Source organism: Leucoraja erinacea, chromosome 14 (genome assembly GCF_028641065.1).
Source record: "Leucoraja erinacea ecotype New England chromosome 14, Leri_hhj_1, whole genome shotgun sequence".
NCBI classification, from domain to species: domain Eukaryota; kingdom Metazoa; phylum Chordata; class Chondrichthyes; order Rajiformes; family Rajidae; genus Leucoraja; species Leucoraja erinaceus.
In genome coordinates, this window is record NC_073390.1 from 49,882,729 (window position 1) to 49,900,772 (window position 18,044).

At 43.5% G+C, this 18,044-nt stretch overlaps 1 protein-coding gene across 1 annotated transcript in view; it reads left to right on the forward strand.

Annotated features, from left to right (window-relative positions):
- The first annotated feature begins 1,912 nt into the window (after positions 1-1,912).
- Positions 1,913-18,044, forward strand: part of LOC129703708 (protein FAM124B) — a 28,407-nt gene continuing 12,275 nt past the window's right edge. The window contains exons 1-2 of the mRNA XM_055646390.1: positions 1,913-2,100; positions 7,134-7,165. Of these exons, the coding sequence (XP_055502365.1) occupies positions 2,030-2,100; positions 7,134-7,165 (103 nt within the window). The 5' untranslated portion in view covers positions 1,913-2,029. The remainder of the gene's footprint in view (positions 2,101-7,133; positions 7,166-18,044) is intronic.

Consider the following 18,044-nt stretch of genomic DNA (forward strand, 5'->3'; position numbering starts at 1 on the left):
CTATAATTGCTTTAACACTATTCTGGTAATTTTAAAACACTCTTTTTGCACTGGTGTATAACTTGGTTGTACTCGTGTATTGAATGATTTAACTGCTGAGCATTTAAACAAAGCCTTTCATTGTTTTTCACTCTGATAATCATAATGAATACCAATAATGAAAATAAGTAAATGGAATAAAATAGATGTGTAAGAACAACAGGTTTGCATTCGCCTATATCAGCTGAGTTTACAAAAACCATGTTTATTTGCAACCCAAATAGTGTTCATGATTGTTGAAATTGGTAGCCCAGAAGGTCATTAAGCACATTATATTAATACTGGCCAAAAAAAAGCTCTTTTTAATTAAACTCACCACTATTCTTGGTATGCAGCACACCCAATGTTTATTCTGAAGAGTTTCAATATCATTATACTTGCTGGTAGTGAGTTACAGACACTTTAATAAAATCTCTTATGTCTGTCATCTAGGTTACTCAACTTTGGGAGATGAGGGGAAGAATGTCAATTAAGCCTCCCTCTGTCTACGTTGATGGGGTCTACTTTTTGGAACTTTTTGCAAATTAAACATCACTGTTTTTTGCATCTTTATTTTTAATAGCAGTAACAGGATCGATCCGAGTCAGCATGGATTTACGAAGGGGAAATCATGCTTGACTAATCTTGTGGAATATTTTGAGGATGTAACTAGGAAAATTAGACAAGGGAGAGCCAGTGGATGTGGTGTACCTGGACTTTCAGAAAGCCTTTGGTCCCACATAGGAGATGAGTGAGCAAAATTAGAGCACATGGTATTGGGAATAGGGCACTGACATGGATGGAAAATTGGTTGGCAGGCAGGAAACAAAGAGTAGGGATTAACGGGTACCTTTCAGAATAGCAGGCAGTGACTAGTGGGGTACCGCAAGGCTCTGTGCTGGGACTGCAGCTATTTACAATATACATTCATTATTTAGATGAAGGGATTAAAAGTAGCATTAGCAAATTTGCAGATGACACAAAGCTAGGTGGCAGTGTGAACTGTGAGGGGGATGCTATGAGGATGCAAGGTGACTTGGACAGGTTGGAGGAGTGGGCAGATGTATGGCAGATGCAGTGTATTGTGGATAAATGTGAGGTTGTCCACTTTGTTGGCAAGAACAGAAAGGCAGATTATTATCTGAATGGTGTCAAGTTAGGAAAAGGAAAAGTACAACAAGATCAGCGTAGGTTCATGAGGTTAATTCCCGGGATGGTGGGACTGTCCTGTTGAGAGAATGGAGCAACTGGGCTTGTAAACACTAGAATTTAAAAGGTTGAGAGGGGATCTTATTGAAGCATATAAGATTATTAAGGGATTGGACACGCTAGAGGCAAGAAACATGTTCCCAATGTTGGGGGAGTCCAGAACCAGGGGGCCACAGTTTAAGAGTAAGGGGTAGGCCATTTAGAACGGAGATGAGGAAAACTTTTTCACACAGAGTTGCGAATCTGTGGAATTCTCTGCCTCCGAAGGCAGTGGAGGGCGGTTCTTTGGATACTTTTAAGAGAGAGCTAGATAGGGCTCTTGAAGATAGCGGAATCGGGGGATATGGGGAGAAGGCAGGAACGGGGTACTGATTGTGGATGATCAGCCATGATCACATTGAATGGCGGTGCTGGCTCGAAGGGCCGAATGGCCTACTCCTGCACCTATTGTCTATTGTCTAAACGCTGCATGGGCACATCCACATTGGTGCATGTACATCTCTGGTTACAATTGCAGCATCTGAGCTCAAGTCTCCTCGATTACTCTTTAGCACGACTTTCACCCCGCCCCCGATCCGTCATTATTTGGGATTAACGTACGAGCCATATTTTGCGTGTTCCTTGATGGAACAACGGGGAAACAAACATATGCCTTTAATTACAAGCAGGGAAGCCTGTCTGTCAGGGCACTGGACTGACGTCAGGGGGCGGGGGGTGTTACTATTATCAACCTGCGATGAAACAATGAAAGCGAAGCTTGGAGTTGCTGCAGCACGAATTACAGCTTCGGTCCCGGTCACGAATGCTGCGCCCAGGGACGATGAGAAGCGGGGCTGCGGACGAGTGCGGGGATTCGGGAGCTGAGACCGGAGGGTGAGTGAATGAGTTAGTGAGTGAGTGCTGCTCTCGGCTCCGCTAACTCGGGGCCCTTTGTGGTTGAAAGGCGGCAGCAGCGGCCAAAGAAGGCGGCTTGTTTCACTGTTTCTAGGCGGGGTCGGCCGGACACAGAGGGGGAGGGGGAGCAACAATAATAATAATGTTGCTGTCAATGTGGGAGAAGATATTGACCACTGCAACTGTGCATTAAACTCGCCAATTTGAAACTCCACTGCAAGTTAGATGTAGACGAAGATGGTAGAGGATTTTCCCCATGCACCACCTTCTGACACTTTCAACAAGCCTGTTTGAAGTGAGCTCCAACCGAACATTAGATCGAACAAGCCCATTGAAAATTCAAATGAGCTCCAACATTAGATCCATTGAAAACAAGCCCATTGGAAATTCAAAGCAAATACACTGTGTGTGTGTGTGTGTGTGTGCAAAGGGAAAGGAGGCTGGTTTGCAGAAATGTTTAAGAAGGAACTGCAGATGCTGGAAAAGCGAAGGTACACAAAAAAAGCTGGAGAAACTCAGCGGGTGACGAGGAAGGAAATAGAAAATAGGCAATTGGAAATAGGCAACGTTTCGGGCCGAAACCCAAGGGGTTTCGGCCCGAAAACGTTGTCTATTTCCTTCGCTCCATAGATGCTGCTGCACCCGCTGAGTTTCTCCAGCTTTTTTGTGTACCTTCTGGTTTGCAGGAAGTTGTTTTCTCCAGGAAACTTCACACAATGAGCTGTAAGGTCGGCTACCAGCTTTGTAAAGGCGACTGGCTTTAAAGAATGGATGCTGCTGCACCCGCTGAGTTTCTCCAGCAATTTTGTGTACCTTTGGCTTTAAAGAATTGTGAGTTTTCAGCAAGGCAGATGGTAGGCAAACCTTTTTGCCGCTTTTGTCTCGGATGTAATGTCTCTCCCCTCCCACCCTCGCGGTGGATACCCGCTGTTTGACGCCACTCATTGTTCTCAAGTCGAGATGCCACGGGGTCTGAGCCAAGTTGCAACTTACATGGCGCGTCTCCTCCCCTGAGGATGATTACGCGAGATCAAATTTCCAACTTAATAACATTACCCACTGCAAATCTTACATTCTCGGGGAATGCCCACTGGAATGGCTTTACTTGCTTGCTGGGCGGGTGGGTTTAAAAAAATAATAAATTAAAGTACGCTGGCATTGTCCGCAGAGAAGGCTAGAAAGTTGAGAGTTTGTATCAGTTTGTGTTAGAAAGTTGCAGGCAGGTGGGATGAAACCAGAGAGCGCACACACACGCTTATTGGAAATTAATACTTTGCCACGCGGTGTAAAAAGCAATCTAAATCAAAATTCAGAATACACAGTAAACTGTAGTTGTCCTGGTAACGCCGAAGAATTTGCTGTGGATTTGTCCATGCCGAGCGAGCCTGTTTGCAGCGTTACACTTGCGAAACGCAACATTCAAATGTAATATAAAATAAAGACATTCCTTCGCGAATGTGTTGAATCGCACATTATTTATGTAGAGTCCAATGTGTTTCAACTACTGGATCTCAATGTGCGCCGGTGCATTTTTGTGTCTCCGATGTGATTTTTCTATAATAGAAAGTTGAAAATTTGCGTCTATGGAAAAAGCAGATGACTGATTTAATCACTTGAGCGTGGAATTGCAAGGAATTAATTTCCAATTCATTAATCAGAGTTTTAGTTAACTTACATGGGAACGTTGTTTTGTTGCATTCTAAATATAAATGCATTGGGGCCAATAACGAAAATGTTCCATCATTAGCCCTGATAGTTATTTAAAAATTCTTATTTCTCCTCTGGTTTTTAAGCCAATTTTTATTGTGGATTGTATATATATAGAATAAGTGAGATTGAAATAAGACTAAGAGGTCAATTGATTTGAAGTCTCAATAAGCAATTAACGATTTGAGAATTATGGGCTAACCTTGTGAATTAACTCACAAAATTTTGCAAAATTTTCACTTTCCATCAATTCATTTTGCTAAAGAGCAAACATTTAAAAAAAAAGAAAGCAATATAGTCATACTGCATGGAAACCTACCCTTTGGCCCGACCTACCAATGCTGTCCCAGATGGCCCAGCTACACGAATCCCGCATGCCCATTTCCCTCTAAACCTTTCCTATCCACATATCTGCCCAAATATCTTTAAAATGTTGTTATAATACCTGATTCCACAACCTCCTTTGGCAGCTCATTCCTTCTATGTGGGAAAAAGATGTTCCTCCATTTCTAAATCTTTCCCCTCTCACCTTAAACCTATGGCCTCTGGTTCTCGATTCCCCTATGCTGGGTAAAACATTGAGTTGATTTTTCATTTTTGTTGTAAGGTTTTAGTAAAAAATACTAATAAATTTGTAGTTGTACAAATGGACACTGGCCCTCAGGTCATTGAACCCGCCACCAATCCATCCGCCAGTATGCTAATCCCATTCACACTACATTCCTACCAACTCTCCCCAGGTTCCACTAGTCACCTAAACAATAGCGGCAATTTATAGTGACTAATTAAGCTACTAAAATGCATATCTTTGTCATGTGGGAGCCTACTAAATCTTTTCCCTTTCACCTCAAACTTGTGTCCTCTGCTTCTCATTCCCAGACCCTGGGTGAAAAGAAAATCTGTGTATTCACCATATCTATTCCCCTCCTGATTTTATACACCTCTGTAAGATTAGCCGTCAGCCTCCTGCGCTCCATGGAATAAAGTCCTGTAATGTGTAGGAAAGAACTGCAGATACTGATTTAAATCGAAGGTAGACACACAATGCTGGAGTAACTCAGCGGGACAGGGAGCATCTCTGGAGATTGAATGGGTGACGATTCGGGTCGAGGCCCTTCTTCAGACTGATGTCAGGGGAGTGGGCGGGATAGAAAAATCCGATTGGGAATGGGAGGGGGAGTTAAAGTACTGAGCAACCGGGTGGTTAGGTAGGTTAAGGCGGAATGAGCGGAGGTGTTCAGCGAAGCGATCGGCGAGCCTGTGTTTGGTGTCGCCAATATGCAGGATACTCCCGGTTGCTCAGCACTTTAGCTCCCCTTCCCATTCCCTATATGGCCTTTCTGTCATTGTCAGTTTGGGGCCCAGTGCAAATTGAAGGAACAGCACCTCTTATTTCACCTGGGCAGCTTACAACCCAGTGGCATGAACATTGACTTCTCTAGCTTCAAATAGCCCTTGCTTTCCCTCTCTCTCCATCCCCTCCCCATTCCCAGTTCTCCCACCAGTCTTACGGCCTCCGTCTACATTCCATCTCTGTCCCACCAGGATTGAACCTAAGTCACTGAAGGTGCAACCCAGCAGTTCTACCAGCTCTGCAACTCTGTCACATGCATTGTTATTTAAGACAACTACAAGATGAGTATTGTATCCTAACTTAAGAGTGAAATTGTAAATAAAATGCTTACCAAAAAAAAGAATTTATTCATCCAACAGAATATAAGAAAAGTCTCAAGTTCCAAGTCTGATTAAGAAAACATGTTGAATGGTCATCTTTCTTATTATTTCCCATCACAATGCTCCCCCCCCCCCCCCCCCCCCCCCCCCAACTACAAGATGAGTATTGTATCCTAACTTAAGAGTGAAATTGTAAATAAAATGCTTACCAAAAAAAAGAATTTATTCATCCAACAGAATATCAGAAAAGTCTCAAGTTCCAAGTCTGATTAAGAAAACATGTTGAATGGTCATCTTTCTTATTATTTCCCTTCACAACCCCCCCACACACCCTCCCTCTACTCCATTCAGAATACAATTTGGGTTCTAATCAGGCTCAATGAGTGGAGATTATCCTCGGATTAAAAATAACCCAGGCTAGCCTTAATCGAACTTTACTTAACTTTATCTTGCACTAAACATTATTCCCTTCATCATATGTGTCAACGCTGTGGGTGGCTCCATTGTAATCATGTATGGTCTTTACGTTGGCTGATTGGCACGCAACTAAAGCTTTGCACTGTACCTCCATACACTAAAATAAACTAAAGATAAGCCATGAATAACAATTATCAGTTTCCATACTTAGTTGATAAAGTCTTATTCACAGCAGAGACATCAAATATTAGAATTTGCTTTCAGCAGCAGAATAAGTAAGTAATTGTTGTTGACCTTGAAGAAAACCCTGACATGGGCTGATCCCTCAACCTAGTTGTGTAAAAATGTCCCAGTAATCCAGCACACAAAGCACAACTTTATTTAACTTTTTTTTTTAATAGTTTATGCATTGGGATTAATAAAGAATTATACAAACACATTAGAAGTAGATTTTGAAAGATTGCATTCAAAATACGAGGAATTTACAGTTCAGATTAGTTTTGAGACCTAGATATAGTTTGTTAAACAGGAGTACGGATTTCACACACGATAAAAACATAAACATACACAACATAGGGGAGAATTTCATTGAGTAATGACAAATAATGACTGTGAACATTCAGGCAAAATGTTTTTAATATTGTTATTTAATGGTATTCCATGTATAAATCCATTACTTCTTTGATCTCGCAAAGTTAAACAAATTCTAGATTTCAAATTCGCATTGCATGTTCCTACAATACATCTGTGACATTTGTCCCTATGTCAACCATTTTAGTTTTATATGTCCTTTTCTTCAAAAGAAGTCTGTGCTTATTCGCACTTTAAAATAAAGCTGTGTTAATGAACAACATGAAAGCTTAATTGTCCAATGAGGTACAGCTTTCATCATGTCATTTGCTAACATCAACTAGGAAACTTTGCGGGGTTTGTTTTTGAAGACTCATTGCAATTGGTACTTATAAGATTGGCAGAAGAATGGACAATGAAGCAATCGGAAACTGGGTCTCTAAATCGAAACAGTCTTGTGCTATATACCTGGAACTATCTAACATCACTGAGTATATGGAGTTGAACACTTGTGTGCCATGTACGTACCAAAATGTTTGTAGTAATAACACTAATATTTCTCTCTTATTGGAAGTAAAGTTGATGTAAGTTTTTTTGGTGCATTTTATTGTCCTTAACTTTTCATTAATGTCGTCCCTTTGCAGATCCGATTCCAGTAGGATGTCTTCAACTAGTAGTAAGTACCCATTTACATTTGTGACCATTGTATCTTGGATCCTTGTGGAATGTATAAGAGGAAGAAAGCTATTGCAGAAAGGAAGGGAGAGGTGCTATTTGTTGCCTGGAACTCTAAAGTGATAGAAATGCATGAGGAGTGGAGGGATGATGCATATTTATAGAAGTCTGTCTTCATTGAATCTGGCTCCTTCCTGTTTGTTCATTGAAGTACTGATATTGATGTCCTTCCTAAATCGAAGATGCATTGTTTTGATGAATTCGACATGCAATGAGCTGGTTGTAGAGCACATTTTATGATTTAATTGCAATATGAAAGTGGCATGATGTTGCAGTGTAGTAACTTTGTGTGAATTTGCATGCCTTACTGATGCATTCATTAACAGTTTGTTTAAATAGCCTGATGCTAGATGGGACAACATTTGTATGAACTGTGGACCTTGCTATTCACTTCCATCATTAATGTGAAATCATAGATGAAGGCAAAGTCTGCTGCCATTGTTAATAGTCTTGCTAAATATATTTAATTACTTGTTTCATTGGTGAAGAATCTGCAGATAGACACAAAAAGCTGGACTAACTCAGCGGGGGGGGGACAGGCAACATGTCTGGAGAGAAGGAATGGGTGACGTTTCGGGTCGAGACCCTTCTTCAGCTTCTGCAGCTGTTTTGCTATTGCAGAATGCACTGGGGCATTTAGGTGGGGTAGTTTGCATTAAATAATACAATTTCTATTTGAAATGCCACCATCGGGATTACTTATGTTCAATCCTAATGAATAAGCAAGGAAAGTGTGTCATAGTGGCACAGCGGTAGAGTTGCAGCCTTACAGCGTTGGAGACCCAGGTTTGATCCTGACTATGGGTGCTGTCTGTATGGAGTTTGTACGTTCTCACTATTACTGCATGGGTTTTCTCCGGGTGCTCCAGTCTCCTCCCACATTCCAAAAATCTGCAGGTTTCCAGGTTAATTGGCATTTGTAAATTGCCTTGTGTGTAAGATAGAACTAGTATATGGGGTGACCATTGGTTGGCGGGGACTCAGTGGGCCGAAGGGCCTGTTTCCACATTGTATCTCCAAAGTCTAAAGAAAGTGTTATTTCAAGTTCAAGTTCAAAGTAACTTTATTGTCAATTCAATTATGCAACAGTAGTTACACATAGGATCGAAATTACGTTTCCCCATACTCCAAATGTGCAGTAATATTAAAAACACAGACAGACAACATACCAATAAAAATAGACAATAGACATACATTATTTAAAATATTAAAATATTCACAGTATGCCAAAATGTAGCAAAAACTTTGAGGTATTTTAAACAGGGTGCAACAATGAAAGGTGCAATATAGAAAAGAGTGCAAATTTCATACTGGAGACATTGAGCCAAAGTTATTTTCACAGTTTGTTGTCTTTGTTTGGGTACTGTTCATGGAATTTTCTTAAGTGTGTTGAGTAGTCTGATGGCCTGAGGGAAAAAGTTGTTTTTGAATCTGGTGTTTTGCTCCGCATGCTGCAGTAGCGCTTACCGGAAGGTAGGAGGGTGAACAGTTTGTGTGCTGGGTGGGTGGTGTTATTAATTGAAAGTAAATGGGTATGTGGACATCCATAATACAAGAAAGCCCAAGAACAAGATGACATTTAAAGGACACTTAGGCGTTCTTGGATATAAAATGTTTAGAGGGATATGGTCCAGGTGTGGGCAAATGGGTCTAGCTTGGAGGGGGTATATGGGACAGCATGGACGAGTTGGGCCAAAGGGCCTGTTTCTGTGCTGCATGACTCAATGACATGCACCAACTTCTGTCTGATGTAACTCTGACCGATGTCACAGAGCTAAGAGAGGTTCAGAATCAGGAGCTTGGGAATCCTTGCCCCAAGATTCAAGAACAGCTTAATCCCATCAGGCTCTTGAACCACCCTGCACAACGCTGTCCTTAAGACTATCTCAGCGCCTAGCGACTATGAACTTTGTAGAGGATTGTACTATGTAGTTCAACTTGCACTATTACGGTCTAGTTAGCCAGTATAATTGGTAATTTATTGTATTATTGTTTTTGTATATTTATTTGCTGTGTTCATGTGCCTGTAAAGCTGCAGCAAGCAAGGATTTCATTGTTCTGTTCCTGGTGCATATAACAATTAAACATTCTTTACTATTGACTCATGGCACCAGAGGCAGCTTTGCATTTTGGTCCTTTATTCTGCATTCTGTTTATTTTTACTTTTGTGGTACCTTACATACTCACGCATGGTATCTGATGAAGGGTCCCAACCTGAACCATCATTTGTACATTCCCTTCATGGTTGCTGCCTGACCCGCTGTTTTTCTCTAGGTTCCAGCATCTGAGTTCCTTGTGTTTCAATGGCATTATTTGCCCAGAGAGCACACAATCCCAGTACACATGACAATAATAAACCAATAATAGCAAGTTGACTTGTAAAAGTTTGATATAGCAAATAGATGTGACAAAGCTACTGGCATAAAGCATTTCCATCGGACAATATCAAGCAATTATTGTCTCTCTAAGTAATCTCAAACATGCTGATGCTGAATTTATCCTGTCGATTCTTGATCAGATTTTTGCTGTATTAAATTTCTGTATTCGTGCCTACTATATTCTGTTGTGCTGAAGCAAAGCAAGAATTTCATTGTCCTATCAGGGACACGACAATAAACTCACTTGAACTTGAAAAGGATTTGGCATCAAGCTGAAAAAAACATCTGTTTGAAGTGTCTTTTCCCATGGGCTACTTCTCGTAGCTTTGAGCTGTTCACTTCAGCCTCACAAATGGACACCATGGTGTTTCCTTGGGTTAAAAGGTATTGTATCTTGTCTACCTGTATGCCAAACTAATTCCTTGTGCAAATGCCTGAAGTTTATCTTGCACTTAAAATACTCTGGGAACAATCTATTTCTAATTAAATGGGAAAGTGCACTTAAGCAGACTTGAATTAATTACCGGGCAATCACGTTTTCATAGACAGAATGGCTGTTTAGGGCTTGGAAGTATTTGCCAGCATCTTACAAGTTTTCTCTCCCAGTTTACTGGAGATCTACCAAAATGTTTTGAACCATCTACTTGGAGATGCTGCTATGATGCCTGTGAGTCATTTCATTTCCCAAAGCTGCCTATTCCCATCCGCCTTTGGTCTAAATAAAACCACTGAAACTATTTAGAAAAATGAAATAACCACATTAGTCTGTGGCTTTAAACAAAATACTGGGTCTGGAATGAAAGCTCGGAATGATAATGGAACCAATTATATTTTTATTAGTATAAAGGAGAGTTGTGATTTTCGTGAAGATACCTTACTGATTGGAAGTAAAGGAATGATCAATAATAACGACGTTAGGCTTTTTAAAAAAAACAAATGACTGGCAGAAATCCCAGTAATAATAACATCAGTGTGTGCCTGCTTTTTGTGGCTTTGAAGTGATGCATAGAATTTATGCTGATACACACAGTCCCCTCACTGACTGAGTGTGTAATCTCTTTTCCACCCTGCATCATTATAGTCCTGGCCATGCTATCTGATGTTGCAAATGCTAAAATAAGTGATCTAATTAGTGCAACGGTCAGAGAAAATGACTGCATAATGAATAAACTCATAGGTATACAAAATTGCTGGAGAAACTCAGCGGGTGCAGCAGCATCTATGGAGCGAAGGAAATGGGCGACGTTTTGGAGTCTGCGTGTACAACATAGTTTTCTCCTTCACCATTGCATCCCCATCCCAGCCTCCGAAGGATTCGAACCACAATTTTTTTTAAACCAATTAATGGAAAACAATGTGAATTTCAGTTCCCCTTAAACAAAAATGCCGTTATTCATCGGGTTAAAGTGTGGCTTCTTGTTTAGTGTCAATGCACAAACACTGGGTTCTGTGAGACCCTTTGTTACTGCTCCCTCTCTGTGATCCCTGCTCTTCCTCACTCCAATGTGAATTCTGTGAGACCCTCACTCACTGCTCCAACTCTGTGTTTTCAACAACCTATTGATATTCAGGATATGCAGCAGGCATTTAAGAAGGGTCAAAATGCTTCAAATTGCTGAAATGTATATTACATTTGTTTATGATGTTGGCTGAAGGATTAATGCTGGTCAGATTGCAGGGAAGATTTTTTTCCATCATTATTGCCATGGAACTTTTTGCAACCACTAAACGATGTGATGTGGTGAGAACAAAATGGCCCATTGAGGAACATAAAGAGATTTTCTGATATCCCGCACAAACATAGCCTGCTTAAAATAACTTTCTACCTAGAACCAAAATGCTACAAGTGCTGGAAGTCTGAAATGAAATGCTCAGGTTGCCATTCAGCATGTGTGGAGAAAGATACACAAATAACGGGTCAAGTTGCCATTTCCCGATACAAGATACATTTATTTGTCACATGTGCCAGTTGGCACAGTGAAATGTGATCACCATACAGCCATACAATAAAATAAAGAGCACATCCTGCATCATTGCTAATGCTGGAGAATGTTCTTGGATTGGAATATAGATCACCCAGCACAAGAACACGCCCTTTGGCCGACAACGTCTGTGCCGAACATGATGACAAGAGAGTTTAATACCCTTCCATTCTCTGCATCTCCATGTGCTTATCTAGAAACCTCTTCAATGTCATGCTATAAACTAACGCTAGAATGGATATAGACACAAAAGTTGGAGTAACTCAGCGAGTCAGGCAGCGTCATAAAGGAATAATAATAATATCTTTTATTGTCAGTGCAACGAGATTTAGTCTACAGCTCCAACCGATGAAAAAGGAAATTAAATAAATAAATAAGCTGTGTGACGTGACCATCCGAGGGAGACAGTCCAGGGGGGGGGGGGGGGGGGCACTCAGCAGGGCCGGTTCAGAGCCGCTATAGCTCTTGGAATAAAGCTGTTTCTGAGTCTGGAGGTTCGGGCATAGAAGGCCTTGTAACGTCTGCAGACCGTTACAGGGGTGTGATGAGTCTTTATGGATGCTGACGGCTTTCCTGAGGCACCGTGTGTGGTAGATGCCCTCCAAGGCTGATAGCTGTGTCCCAATGATCCTCTGCACTCTGTGGACGACGCGCTGAAGAGCTCTCCTCTCCGTCTCCGTGCAGCTGAGATACCACACAGAGATGCCATACGTTAATATGCTCTCTGTGGTGCAGCGGTAGAATGTTGTCAGCAGCTGTTGGCGCAGACCAGTCTTTTTTAATGTCCTCAGGAAGAACAGTCGTTGCTGTGCCTTCTTGACCAGCGCAGCCGTGTTGGTGGACCATGTGAGGTCCTCTGAAATGTGAGTGCCCAGAAACTTAAAGCTGGACACTCTCTCCACACTTTCCCCGTAGATGGAGATTGGGGCGTATTCTCCATTATGGGACCTCCTGAAGTCAATAATCAGCTCCTTGGTCTTGGAGGTGTTTAGTGACAAGTTGTTACGTGTGCACCAGTCCGCCAGGTTCTGCACCTCTGCCCTGTATTTTGTTTCATCACCGTTGGTGATCAGCCCAATCACTGTTGTGTCATCTGCAAACTTCACGATGGTGTTGGTGTCGAATGCAGGAACACAGTCGTGAGTGAAGAGGGAGTAGAGCATGGGGCTTAGTACACAGCCCTGTGGTGTGCCGGTGCTCAGGGTGATAGTGGAGGACAGGTGCGGGCCCAGTCTCACTGCCTGCGGTCGCTCCGTCAGAAAGTTCAGGATCCAATCGCATATCGGCGAGCTGAGGCCCAGCTGGTGGAGTTTGATGGTGAGCTTGGTGGGGATGACCGTATTGAATGCAGAGCTATAGTCAACGAAGAGCATCCTCACGTACGTGCCCTGTCTGTGTCGTTTCAGGTTGAGACCTTTTTACAGACTGACCTGAAACGTCACCAGAGATACTGCCTAACCCGCTGAGTTAGTCCAGTTTTTTGTATCTATCTTCGGTTTAAACCAGCATCTGCAGTTCCTTCCTACACTAGAATGGGTAACGATGAGATATAACAAGGGACAAAACAAATCACTGATAAGAGTTGTTTCTAAGCCTCCTAACTGTGATGTAGACTGTAGGATCAATCAATAAGTAAGTTGCACTTGTAACAAAGTTAACACAAGAATCATGGTGAACTTACATTTTCATAGACTGGTCAAATCAAATTGACAAAAGAACGTTGAAAAACCAATTCATGAAATGAACATTGATACATTTACATAGTGAGGTTTGTCATGGATTTAATCCGGAAACGGACTATATTATTACTATATTTTTGTCTTGTGTAAGAAGACGAGGTTAGTTGATTCTGATCCAATTGTAAGGGGAAACCCTTAGGGGTGATAATGAATTTTTGTCATCATTTTGAAAATGCCATACTTCACACCGGGAACTAGAGCCTTGGGTAAACTCAGTTAAATATGAAGGATGGGATCCATTAACTGCGAGCAAGAAACAAACTGCTGTGTGAGCTCATCTGGTCAGGCAGCATCTGCTGAGGGAAATAGACAGACGATGTTTTGGGTCAGGAAGTCATCTTTCCAATTCCCTCAACAGATGCTGATCTGCTGAGTTCCTCTAGTAGTTTAGCTTTTGCTCAAGATTCCACCATCTGCAGTATCTGTTTCACAAACTGTCTTGGGTGGCTTGGGCTCAGCCCAGAGATGGGGTTTGGTTTGGATGTTTTAACGTTATACCTCCAGCACCCAAACCAGAACATAGTGGGATACTCATTCTTGAATCAAGTAACAATTGTTATCTTACGCTTTGGTCTTGATCCAGCAACTTATCTCGGGTTACTTAAGTGTAACTTAAGACTGGCAGAATCACTGAAAGTGGGCTGTGTTTATATTTAAATGAGTAACTCAATCACACACAAAAAACAAGTAAGGATGTTGACTTAATTATTCGAAGGAAATAGATGTCCCATCAATTGCAGTCAAATTCTAAAAATAAATTGCATTGATCTCACAATGACATTATTATCTTTTGATTAAAAAACAGATATAAAGTGCTGGAGTAACTCAACAGGTCATGCAGGATCTCTGGAGAGCATGGATAGGTGATGTTTCGGGTCGGGATACTTCTTCAGACTGATGATCAAAAAGCCCTCACCTATATACACCAGTCTCTCACCAAGCTTTCTCCTGCCCCACCTTTCTCCTCACCCCTCCACCTCAATCAGTCTGAAGGATCCCAGCCCGAAATGTTCCCCAGAGATGCGTTTCGACTCGATGTTGGGGGAGTCCAGAACCAGGGGCCACAGTTTAAGAATAAGGAGTAAGCCATTTAGAACGGAGACGAGGAAACACTTTTTCTCGCAGAGAGTGGTGAGTCTGTGGAATTCTCTGCCTCAGAGGGCGGTGGAGGCAGGTTCTCTGGATGTTTTCAAGAGAGAGCAAGATAGGGCTCTTAAAAATAGCGGAGTCAGGGGATATGGGGAGAAGGCAGGAACGGGCTACTGATTGGGGATGATCAGCCATGATCACATTGAATGGTCGAATGGCCTACTCGAAGGGCCGAATGGCCTACTCCTGCACTTATTGTCTATTGTATATTGAAATGTCACCCATTCATTCTCTCCAGAGATGCTGCCTGTCCCACTGAGTTACTCCAGCATTTTGTGTGTATTCTCCAGAGATGCTGCCTGATGCGCTGAGTTACTCCAGCACTTTGTGTCACTTTTGGTAAACAAGCACCTGCATTTCCATGCATCTCCTATTATCTTTTGTTTGGCAGCTTTAAAACCTTTGCAATCGGTATTTTTTCCTCTCCTTTAAATTTGAATTGTTTTGGAAATTTACTTACAGCCTGTAATTAGTCAGGATTTCCTGATTGCTACCAGCAACTATTTTCAAAGACCTTATCTGAAGGCAGCAGCAGGAAAGGTATTGGCCCTGCTTCAGACCCGGCCACTCTCAGTTACATATCAAAGGGTTGCAGTGCAAAAACTTAGTGGAAGTATTTGTCTCTTCAGGAAACATGCTACCAAAAAATGTTCATGTTAAATCAGAGTTTTTACTGAGGCGATTAGATGGAAATAATTTTACATGTGACCATTTTCATTAAAGGGATTTCATTTGTTACCTAGTAAGCCCTGGAATCTTGTATATTTTTAACAAAATTGAGTATTGCAATACAGGTGCACAACCTTTTATCCGAAAGCCTTTTGACCAGACACTTGTCGGATTTCGGACTTTTTCGGATTTCAGAATGGAAGATTTTTAGCGTAGATTAGGTAGGTAGCGTGGGCGGTTTGAAAAGTCTGGAACAGCTGCCTCCTCCCCGGAGACTGGGAGAATCATTGCATAAATGTTAGTTAGTTAGTTTGGAGGGATTTTATGTGGTGGTGGTGGTGTAGGGGTGAAGGGGGAAACTTTAATTCTTAGTCCCCTACCTACCTGGTCGGCGACTCCCAACCTCGCGGAGCTGGGGGCTCCGTCCGGCCGCGGGCGGCGCCGGTTGTAGCTCCGACCCCGGCAACTCTACCCCTGGCTGCGCGGCTCCAAATCCAGCGACGCTCCACGATGTTGTGTGTCGGCGGCCACAGCGCTCCGGAGCTTGCCGCACGGCGACCCGGTAAGGCATTGCGCTGCGACGCCGCAGACTCCCGACATTCGCGGAGCTGGGGCGTCCGGCCGCGGGCCGCGCTGGATTTGGAGCGCCTCGCAGCCAGGGGTAGAGTTGCCGGGGTCGGAGCTACAACCTGCGCTGCCCGCGGCCCCACCGGCCACAGCGCTGCTGAGATTACTGCACAGCGACCCGGTAAGGCATTGACCGCTCCCCGCCTCTCCGACCAGGTAGGGGACTAAGAATTAAAGTTTACCCCTTCACCCCCCTTCACATAAAAGCCCTCCAAACTAACTGACTAACATTTAAGCAATGATTTACAGATGTTTAAGCGTCTCCCGGTCTCCAGGGAGGAGGCAGCCGCTACAGTAGTACAGACCTGGGTTGACCGTGGGTCGTTTTGGGTCAGGTTTGGTGCGCAGACGACATCTGGAAAAAATGGCCGGTTTTCGGAGCTTTTCGGTTTCTGGAACACCGGATAAAAGGTTGTGCACCTGTAATGTGAAAAGCTGGAAAAGTAGCAAAATTAATTTCTTGTCTTAAAACTAGGATGTTATTTTCCATTTCTGTGTATGTGCTGCCTTTCTTCAGACTATATATTTTTTGTCACACTGGCCTTCACAGTCGGTATTGAGTATAGGAGTTAGGAGGTCATGCTGCAGTTGTAGATGAGGCCACAGATTGTGTTAAGTTTTGGTCACCATGTTATAGGAAAGCTGGAATAGATGCAAGGAAGATTCATGAGGAAGATGCCAGGATTCAAGGGCTTGAGCTGTGGGGTGAGGTTGAGCAGACTAGGTCTCTACCCTGGAACGCAGGAGTGATCGTATGGAGCTGTACAAAATCACGAGAGCAATAGACAGGGTAAATGCACAGTCTTTCAGAGTAGAGAACCAGACGACATTGGTTTAAGTTGAGGGGGGAAAGATTTAAGAGGAACCTGATTTACACGCTGGAATTTAGAAGATTGAGGGGGGGTCTTATAGAAACTTACAAAATTCTTCAGGGGTTGGACAGGCTAGATGCAGGAAGATTATTCCCGATGTTGGGGAAGTCCAGAACAAGGGGTCACAGTTTAAGGATAAGAGGGAAGTATTTTAGGACCGAGATGAGAAAATTATTTTTTATGTGGTACCTGTGGAATTCTCTGCCACAGAATGTAGTTTAGGCCAGTTCATTGGCTATATTTAAGAGGGAGTTAGATGTGGCCCTTGTGGCTAAAGGGATCAGGGGGTATAGAGAGAAGGCAGGTACAGGATACCGAGTTGGATGATCAGCCATGATCATATTGAATGGCGGTGCAGGCTCGAAGGGCCGAATGGCCTACTCCTGCACCTATTTTCTATGTTTCTATGAATAACCTTTTTACACAGAGTAGTGGGTGCATGGAACGAGCTGCCAAAGGAGATAGTTGAGGCAGGTGCTGTCGCAACTTTTAATGCCCCGTCCCTGAACGGAAACCTCTGGAGACTTTGCGCCCCAACCAAAGTTTCCGTGCGGTTCCCGGAGGTTGCAGGTGGTTGCCGGAGGTTGCAGGTAGTGGAAGCAGGTAGGGAGACTGACAAAAACCCCCCAGGAACCGCACGGAAACCTTGGGTGTGGCACAAAGTCTACAGAGGTTTCCGTTCACGTTTCCTAAGTGGGACGGGCATAAGAAGCATTTGGATAGGACAGATTTTTAGGCATGCTAGACCAAGTACAGACCCGTTGGGTCTGCTCCCCCAACGCAAGATACCATCACTCACCCGTTCCCCCAACGCAATATTGGACCACTCACGCATACCCCCAACTGCGTAGGTGCGGCTCATTTCTCTTCATCCCCCTGCACTTCCTCCTCCACCATCCCTCTTCAATCCCTACAGAGTGAGGGGTGGTGGAGAAGGAGGGGTGGGCAGGGCGGGAGGGGAGGTGAGTAGAGAGGTAGGGTAGAGGGAAGGGGTAGAGAGGGGCAGAGAGGGAGAGTGTAGAGAGAGAGAGGAGGGGGATAGAGAGAGGGGGTACAGAGGGAGGGGTTAGAGACGGTGGGAGTGAGGTTAGTTAGGGAGGGGGCATCTCCCTGCTCCACCACTCCCCATCTCTCGCCTCCCCCCCCCCCCCCATCTCCCTCCACCACCCAACTCCTGATCTACCACCCCACTATGCACCCCATGTCCCTCCTCCTCCTCATTTCCCTCATCCTCCTCCCCTCACTCCCATTCCCTGCCCCCCAGGACCTACCCAGGATGTAGAGCAGCGGCAGGGCCTGGTTCTCGTGCTCGGGCTGGCCTTAGCTGTAGACTGCCTGGCATCCAGTGGGCTCGTCCTTGACCCCGGACCCAGGCTCATCCTTGGTTCCAGCGGCGGCTTTTTG